General features: G+C 39.9%; 1 protein-coding gene across 1 annotated transcript; it reads right to left on the reverse strand.

Moving 5' to 3' along the window:
• Window positions 1–638: 638 nt before the first annotated feature.
• LOC138200879 (acetylcholine receptor subunit alpha-like) lies at window positions 639–7,479 on the reverse strand. The gene is made up of 9 exons (XM_069153840.1): window positions 7,269–7,479; window positions 6,082–6,224; window positions 5,951–5,995; window positions 5,434–5,543; window positions 4,814–5,009; window positions 4,070–4,307; window positions 2,172–2,395; window positions 1,707–1,943; window positions 639–1,618 (listed from the first exon to the last, which is right to left on the reverse strand). Exons 1-9 carry the CDS (start codon window positions 7,309–7,311, stop codon window positions 1,490–1,492), a joined length of 1,365 nt encoding a protein of 454 aa, XP_069009941.1. The 5' UTR covers window positions 7,312–7,479; the 3' UTR covers window positions 639–1,489.
• Between the last annotated feature and the right edge of the window lie 2,067 nt (window positions 7,480–9,546).

A 9,546-nucleotide genomic window follows, 5' to 3' on the forward strand; every position in this document is an offset into this window, starting at 1 on the left:
CACGTTTCCACCAATCACCTTCTGAAGACGGGAGAGGGGCGTGGCTTCAATCCACCTATCTGGGTCTGAAGATTGCGTTCAGCAATATTATAATAATAATAATAATAATAATAATAATAATAATAATAATAATAAAGACAATTAATAGACTTGGTAGGCAAGAGTATCATTTCCCCTGGAGATGACGTCACCCCCCTCCACACACACACACACACACATACACACACACACACACACACACACGCAGACTAGTGCAGAGTCCAATCTAGTGGTCACGTGACCAATCAGCACTCTGTTACGACCTGGCAGGCAGCAGGCTGTTGGTGCTGTTGGTTCCCATGGGGTCCACTTTTACAGTTTCCAAGTGGTTCTTGGGCAGATTGCAGAGTAGCTCAACTAATCTGGAAACGAATGACAATTTTTGCAAATATAATTCGATATGAAAAATATAGGCTATACCTAAAGTACGGTGTCGTCTCAGCTCAGTCTTTAAATATCGTCTTCATCCGTACATTTGTATATTTATGTTATATATTGTTTTAGTAGAATCTATATGTTGCACTAGTATTGTGTATTACATCGTCTAATAATTATTCATATTATACATCAGCAAAAAAAAAAAAAAAAGAGCATACAAGCATCATGTTACATTTTATTGGAAATAATTAAATTTGACTTTAAACCTCCATGAACTCTGTCATACTTGGAGTCACCTGAACTGCATGAAGAGGAGGTGAAAGCCTGTGAGTGACGAGTCTTCTGGGGTTAATGTTCAAAACAACATTCAGCTGAGGTTTCATCAGCTGAGGATCCAGCAGATGGGTAACCATGCAACAACACGTTAGGACTGGAAGTGCAAAGGCACAGAATCTGCATATGTATTTGAATGTCAAATAGCAGGGTGGCAGAAAAATACCCACAATGCAAATTGTGCAGCGGGGAAACAGTCGCGAGCTTTCCTTCATGAATGATATGACAAGAAAGGCTTAAGTGTTTCAGAAAGCTGATTTAACTGTTGTCCAACAGCCTCTCTTACAAATGATGACCACGTTTTTGCCAAAATATGAAACACATCAGTCTTCACAAATGACTGGATTACAGCTACCAAAATTTATACATGTATTAATAGATATTAACAACATTTCACAACGTGTTACACGTAAATACTGAATGTCAGGAAACTACAACATTACTTAAAATCGTACTTCAGGCAAACAGTCACCTTGTAAACTGACAATATCAGTTTATTCAGTTGTGCCCTATAAACACCTCAAACAATATTCCCAAATGTCAGATTTCCTTTGAATAAAAAAAACAACAACTAGTTTTGACAAATAGGCTGAAGAAAGCAAATAAAACATGTTCTTGTGCAGATACAAAATTGGACCAAACCCCAAAAAGCAAACAAGCAGAGACTCCCTCGGGCAGTAAGCGTGGACCGTAAATGCTGCTGCAGGGCCTGTACAGGTAACACGTTTCATACTGGTGTTCACAGCATGCTCAGCTCAATGAGGCGGCCTGCAAACACGCCTAATGTGCCGATCAGACACACAGCCATGAAGACACACAGCAGGATGTGATCCAACACCATGGCCACAAACTTCCATTCTTCAGCCGCCTGCAAAGAGAAGAGCAGGGACACGATGACGTATGTAAAATCAGGACTCACTGCAGAACCATCTTAACACGGTTTATGATTAGTTTACATTGTTGGATTCCTCATCTGACTTCATGGTTTCTGCGATGTACTTGATTCCCTCAATGGCACTGCGGACATCAGGGTTCTTGGTGATGGGTGACTGGTAGGGAACAGCAGACGTCTGGTTGCCAGAGATGTCTGAGATGTCAAAATCAGCACCGTAGATGGTTTTAGTCTGCTTTTCTTTCCCCGGCCGTTTCATTGTTGAGAAGAACATGATGTTGGGGATGGTTTCTATAAAAACCTGTCATATAAATAAATAAATAAAGGTGTCAAGGAGTATACAACGTGTTGGATAAAGACACAAACGAAACACGTTCTGTCCACTACCACTAGATGGCAGTATAATGCAGACGAAAAAAGATTAAGGATGCTCTCCAAAGATTGCTAAACTTGGGAAGACATTCATTTTCAGCCTAAAGCTTCACACTCAAAATGATAACAAGCTTCCAGTTTGTTCCTCTTATCTCACCTTGCGGACCCAGTCGGGCATTGTATGAGTGCTTGGGGAGCGGTGGTGGGTGTTGATGACAATGACAGTGATGATGATGGATGCGATGACAAACACCATGGTGAAGAGCATGTACTTCCCGATGAGGGGCACAGCACTGGAGGTGGAGGGAATCAGCTCCACGATGACCAGCAGGAACACAGTGAGAGACAGCAAGACAGAGATGCTGAGAGTCATCTTCTCACCTGGAAGACACAGAAAACCGTTTTCACTTCTTTTTTTTCTCTCTTTAGTCTGTTTAATAATCACAGTGACATCTCACAGACATGCGACATGACTAATAGGACAGAAAAGAAGAAAGAAAAAACATTTGCAAAACAATTACACTTCAAATTGACACAATCCTCATCATCCAACGGATGATTTGCTCATTTTATATGTTTAAAGGCACCAAAACAGCTACTGAAAGGACCAAGTGGGAAGAATGAGGAAGAACTTAAAAACAATCATAATACACAATGTTTTTTTATTTAAACCTTCCTCTGATTTTTGATTTTTGATTTTCTTGTTTGCTGTTTTGAACTCTTAAAAAAAACATTTAAATAATCACCACAACAGTGGCAGGCCACAAGTTCATTTTGCTTCATTTTGAGGGGCAACAAGGCGAAAGGGTTGTTGCAGCCTACATTTACACCACAACCTCTGTCCTACACACTCAACCATTGATCTTTCTAACTGAACTTAGAAGTAGGGAAAGCTGTAAGTAATATAGCAATATTTCTAAAAAAAAATAAAGAAATATACAATTTAAACACAGATTCTGTGACATTCAAACATATTTTAATTTGAAAGAAAAAAAATGAAACAATGGAAAATGCAGCTGCCATATTTAACCGTCGACTCCTGAACATGCAATCTCTTCACAACGCCACAAGGGAGCGCTGTTCCTGCCTAGTTTATCGTCCTGACAGCTCATCAATTATACACCATAGTATACGGCTACCCAATAATTGCACTGTTCAGTCCTATAAGCCAATCAAATCTAAAGAGTGAGAGGCAGCTTTACTTCTGTTGGAACAACAATGGAACAAGTAAACAGAATCCTGACACCATTTCACACCAATAAAATGCAAAACATGTTGCTTGTTGTTGTCGCTCAGTGAGAGCGGTTATCCCAGAGAGAGCTTCTCCTGGCACCGGCTTCTCCTCCACACTATCCTGTCAGCAGCCATATCAGAAACAGGGATCAAGTGATGTATTATACATTAAAGCAAAGGCCTGCTTTCAGACATGACAGCACAGAGGGACTCTGGGTAATGAGGCAGACCTACACACTGGGAACACGGCCAGATGTGCACATAAGCTGCGTGGCTCCTCTAGCAGTCAACGTAGGAGCATTTTAGACTGACAGGCAGCATTAAACACGAGGGTTTGTCCAACATTTTGACATTTGATGTTGTGAAATATGGATGATAAAGATTCTGTTTAAAAGCAGATGTGACCTAATTTTGACAGTTTGCACAGAACTACCTCTCCTGGTGTCTTTGCATCTTGTTTGTGCTCACATAGGAGCCGCTTTATACTTTTCAGGTGAGACTACTTTAGCAGTGACTGTGGATTTAACGTGGATGTCATGTCAAATCTATGTGACAGCGAGCAGACAGCTTAGCTAAATATAAATAACAATAATAATAATAAAAAAAAAACAGCTAGCTGGCTTTGTTTGAATTTAAAACTACTTACCAGCACCTCTAAAGTCATCATGTTATATCTTTTTTTTCATCGAAACAAAAACTAAATTGTACAAATGTAAATGTTCAGTTTATTGAGTTATTGTAAATATATATATTTTGGGAGAGGAATGGTTAAATATGTCTATAAATGTCCTGTTTTATTGCTATTCGTTGGTGTAAACATACCAGAGTCGGTAGGCAGATAGAAGACCAGACCGGTCAGGAAGGAGAAGAGCATGCAGGGGATGATGACGTTGACGATGAAGTACAGCGGAAGCCGCAGCATGAGGAAGTGGTAGGTGATGTCCAGGTAGGGGGTGTCTGGACAGCAGGCGTAGTACACCCAGTGCTTCCATCCGCGGAAGTCCTTCATCACCCACTCTCCACTTTCCATGAAGTGACTCAGATCTGGCTTGTCATTCTCCTGTGAGAAGAAGCAATAAAAAGGATGATTGCTCCGGTTACCACAACGTTCTCCGCGGTTATTTTCATATGCATTAATCTCGAAATGAGGTTTGCACTCAAAAGAATTGAAGTGTGCAAAACCGTGTTTACAACGTATGTCTTCAAACTCTAAACAAAGCTACAGGAAGGTGACGGTATATTAGCAGAAATACTGAAAGCAGGAGGGGAACATTTGGCCTAGATTTGTCCGAATGTAACAAAACAACCTCACTTTTAACATGTTTTATCTCCTTTTTTAATCAGTACAAAAAACCTTTGTTGTGTGGAGATGAAGACATAAGATGTTGCTGGATTTGTTTTTCTCTTGGAGGAAGGCTCGTCATCTTCTCCTGTTTAAAAGTTTACATGCTACGTTAACTGTCCTCTTGATGTATCTTGAGAGTGGCGTCAATCTCTTAATCTAGCTTTCATGTCATTTCATTCATCAAATTAAAGTGACTACATGCATGGATTAGGTATCGTTACGGGATTGACGACGACGAGGTTTCCGTCGTATGTCCAGGTTCCCAGCTTCATGCTGCAGTTCTGGAGGTCAAAGGGGAAATGCAGCACAATGATTTCACAGTAGCTCTTGAAAATGGCAGGCGGGTTCCATGTGATCTTCCCCGTGTGCTCCAGCAGCACTTTGGTCTCATGAACGATGGCAAAGTCACCGTCAGCACTGCGGGCGACAGACAAACACAGGCAGCATCAACATCCCAGGAGATAATTAGTTAAATGTTAATGCAGGGGGACATCAGCGCCTGAGGATGGGTGAGGTTGGCACAAGTTGTTGTGGCAGAGCTGGTTGTCAGGGAAAAACAGCAGTGTGTCAGATGCAGCATATGGTGGGAGGAGGTGGGGGAGGGAGGGAGGGGGGGGGCCTGCTATACCGAGGCCGGATTTAGCCTGGTGAAATCTGAGCTTTCACACGTAACACTCCACAGTATAGGAAAGTGTGATTAAGAAAAATCACTGACAGGGGTGTCAATTTTTTCTGGGGGTAAAGATGCTCAGATCAGACAAAGCCTATTGTAATGAAAGAAAACATTTCTGCACAAAAACAGAGAGACATGGCGGTGATCAAATATCGCCTGAATGCATACTTGTTGTAGAGAACCAGATCAGGACGCCAAATATCAGTGGAGGGGACTCTGATCTTTTTGATGCCGCCATAATCCTCTGGGGTCCACTGCAAGTTCACATCTTTCCATTGCTGAAACAACAGACAAAACAGACAAGGACAGCCAGAGCAAGGTGAGGTACAACAACAAGAACAACCGTTATGAATGAGTCATTCTGCAAAAGAAAGCGAATGAATGATAAACCTCATATTTTACAAATGTCTCAGTGGAACCAAACTTTGTGAGGTTTGTTGAGAATCAGACAGAAACCATTCTGGTACCAAAGATTTAAAGGCAGACCTTCGCTGAAACATGACATCTGAATCTGACTTTGGCCTTTATAGAGAACATGACAGAAGAAAGTGGCTGCATTTGTGTAATATATTTTCTGATTAGTTGTAAGTAGTTCATCTGTTGAAGCTTTTCTGCAGTATAACGGCTCGTCCAACGTCTTTCTTTCAAGATAACACAACAAAAGACGTGAACACATGAATCTAACCTGTTTCAGTCGCACGTTGCTGCTGACGATCTGGTTGACCTCATCCTGCGGATCCAGACAATGTGATCAGACAGTTGGTGACCGTGAATCTGAATGCAGATGGGGTGATATACTGTGACATGAGACCTTACCACGCTGATGAGCTGGATGAGCTGGAGACCCACGATGACGACTACCGGGTCCTTGAAGTGATTGACAGGACGGACGACCTTATTGTAACCAGTGAAAAGGGTTTTAACCAGACGGGTTTCATCAGTAGAGGCCCAGACTGCACCTGAAACCCACGTGACACCATAGAGGACACATTTTAATACTTGTTTACTTCACATTTGACGTCATTCACACAGTGAATTTATTCCTTTGGGTGGCAGTGTAGCTCTTAACTTGGACAAGTGTTATCTTCTGCCAAACTAGCGTACTGCTTTAAGAGCATCTGATACGTGGAGTGGGTTTAATATGACTTGAAAATAGATGTGACAAACTCTGTACTGTATGTGTAACATGCTTTTCAATGTAAGTGCACAACAGAGTGAAACCACTTTCACATGGTGTTTTGAAATGTGCATGAAATCAGGCTTTGAAAATACTGAACATTAAAAACATCATATTTTATCATTTAGAAAAGTTAATATTTTTACATATAAAAAAAGGTTTTAATTAAATAAATATATTTTTACATTCCTAAGATATCAGAGATGATAGCAGACCTTCGGGCCGGCTGCGTAAAATGTACCTTATGCATTTGAATTTGGGTGTTAAATTTGGAAATGCTGCCTTTAAACACGTGATGGGACACCAGGGTGGGTTCCTAATAGAGATATTCTTATGCTACGAGAATTCCCGCAACATATCTGTCACCAGACGGCGCAGGATCCCCTTTCATTTTTCAGCTGACCTTGAAATGAAGGTCATTTTGAAGCAACATGTTGTTTGAATGCTTGAATGATTCTGCAGACATTCAACATGTAAACTAAGGAACTGCCTGTCTATAATTATGCCGGTGACTTCATGGTGATAGACGGATGAAAGGTTTAAAAGCAAACGAAAGCAGCGTCTGTGCCCTTGTCAAAGAGCTAGTTTGCAAAAAAAAAAAAAAATCTGAATATGCTCATTATTTTTGTTGTTTTGAATTGGAACATCTTTCACTGACCTGAGAGCGGTTTCATTAAATGTGTTTAACGAAGAGAGGATTTACCAATAAATTTTAGCTTTTTCCTGACGTCATAATGCTTAAAACACTAAGACCAATAAAATAAAAAGGCACATATTTCAAGAATAATTCAGTGCACATTTTGTTGAGTTTAAAATAACTTCTTACCTGCAAGAATGACAAGATGAAAAATTAAAAATATAGTATTCATTCTTGCCAATAAAATCAGGAATCCAAAACCAAGATCCAACTTCAGGACGCTGCCTGTTGACCACTGGGGAATTAAAAAGGTTTGACCCACCTAAAATATTCTTTCAGCGCTGGCTAACGACTTACTGTACAACCTCCAAGTTGTCCACAAACAGCCTTGTTGTTATTGTCAGACAGCGGATGTGAATGACTGCACGCCAACGCTTGTCATTTAAGAGGGCCACATTCTTCGTCATCTGTTATAAGATCAACATGCCAGAGTAATCCAACACTGAAATATCCCATCATGAATTTGCCCACACACAAGCTGGGGGTGTAAAGACACAACACATGCTAGCCACAGAGTGTGTCTTGTAACAGTGGAGCTATTATTGAAGCTTTGGAAATCTTATATATAGGCCGACATAACGGAAATGAAAAAGATATTTCAACACTGAATAACAAAAATTCTGTTTGCTTTAGTAATTTATAGCAATAGTATTTCTTTTTTTCAATAGAAATTTGATTAAGAAATGAATTTGTAATCTAAAACACTTATTTTATCAGAAAAATATCCAGCAATTTACCAGGTAATAAATCAGAAGCTGAATCTAATGAACGGTTTTCAACACACTATTATTGTAAGATATGAGGTTAAGTGTATTTTAATGTTCAGTAACTATCTATCTTCTTCTATTAAAAATTTTTTTTTATCACAAAAGTGCTTTTCTATATTGTCATGGAGTTAATTTCTCACAGCTTCTACTTGTTATTAGTTATAGTTACATTAAAAACACTCACACGTGCAAAGCATTTATTAATGTTAACATACTTCATACATGCTAAATAGGGGGAGATTAAATGAAGTTCTTCTAGAAAATTCTTAACTGTTCTGTCATGCAGTCATTTATCAGTAACCTTTAATGTGGATCATGAAGATTTACCTCATTTATTTTGAAAATATTCTCACGGTGCCTCTAATATCCTAAATATAAGCAGTAAAATGGTCTCATAATAAAAATAATAATAATAGAAACAGCCTGTTTCTGGAGGCCAGGTGTTACACCCATGTATCTCTTCTTTGGTCTGCACCATCTCCGCCCCATCGGGCCTGTGATGGGTCAAGCAACTCAATTTCCTCACATCCCCAATGCGTTCAATCAGCCAGCCACTCAACCACGAGCCTCATTCATCTCACTTAGGGACAAAATGACCATTTTGGCTATATCTGAATTAAGAGAGATTTGTCTCAACCCTCCCCCCCTCTCTCTTTCTCTCCCTCCAGTCACTCAGGTCACCTGAACGTACACCATGTCAGCGCCACTTCCTCCCAGGACATCATGTAACACAGGACAGGCCTGCATTGTGTCTCCTCAGTCAACCTGTGCTCTGACCGGTGTTCATTATAACTATAAGTTCCACTACGAGGCCTCTGAGCTGTGTCTTTACGTCTGCTCTGTAAGTGATTAAATGTTCATTGAATCTGAATAAAGGCGCCAATGTAATATCCGCAGGGGGCGGGCGGAGACTGGACAACATACTGGGTGTTTATGCTTTGATGAAGATTAAGAGGATTAGAGTTCTATAGAAGAGATTATAATGTGCTTTGAGCGATACATCTTAAATAATGGTCAAGCATAAATATATATAAACATCTGACAATGGACAGCATCATTCTGTTGAAGAAACTTCTATATTTTTTTTATTTTTCACTTTGTGTGTGATATTTTTGACGTTCCTGCTTTTTAAAAATGCAACATCACTGCTCGTGTACTTTTACATTATGTTTAAGCAGAGCAACAATAACAATTCACCTTTTACTTTGACTGTGCTGTTCTATGTGAACTCACTCAAATATGATAATACGAAGTGGCCAGCAGTTAATCAGAATAAACATTATCATTTCAAATACTTCACATGGTTGAAATGAATATTTTTTCACATTTCAACATTTGAAAACGTATTTAGGTCAGCCTTCTGCAGGGAGGAAGGCATTACCATCCAGTTAAGAGAGAAAGGTCAGTTATCTCATGGATCATAGCTTTTAAAATTTCGTCTCATCGCTGTGAATAATGCACATCAACACAATACATTTGGCAGACAGTCGACTAGCACGGTGTTATCACAGCATCTGACTGAGGGATAGAAAGCTTGATAGCTTTATTGGTGTGGCTTACGTCCTTTCACAGTTAGTGCCTAATGTAGATGGAGGTATGATATATTTAAAATGGCTGATAATAGCGGGGGAGGCTAAACG

This window comes from Embiotoca jacksoni, unplaced genomic scaffold (genome assembly GCF_022577435.1).
Source record: "Embiotoca jacksoni isolate LCO1_2020_lvr unplaced genomic scaffold, fEmbJac1.0.p SCAF_2, whole genome shotgun sequence".
Taxonomy (NCBI): domain Eukaryota; kingdom Metazoa; phylum Chordata; class Actinopteri; family Embiotocidae; genus Embiotoca; species Embiotoca jacksoni.

Bases quoted from the DNA above. Each gene is read 5' to 3' on its own strand.
- LOC138200879 (XM_069153840.1), bottom strand. From the start codon at position 7,311: ATGAATACTATATTTTTAATTTTTCATCTTGTCATTCTTGCAG. The intron at 5,010-5,433 runs GTATGCATTCAG...TGTCGCCCGCAG, and splicing joins GATCTGGTTCTCTACAACAA to TGCTGACGGTGACTTTGCCA. The intron at 4,308-4,813 runs GTAACGATACCT...TTCTTCTCACAG, and splicing joins ACCTCGTCGTCGTCAATCCC to GAGAATGACAAGCCAGATCT.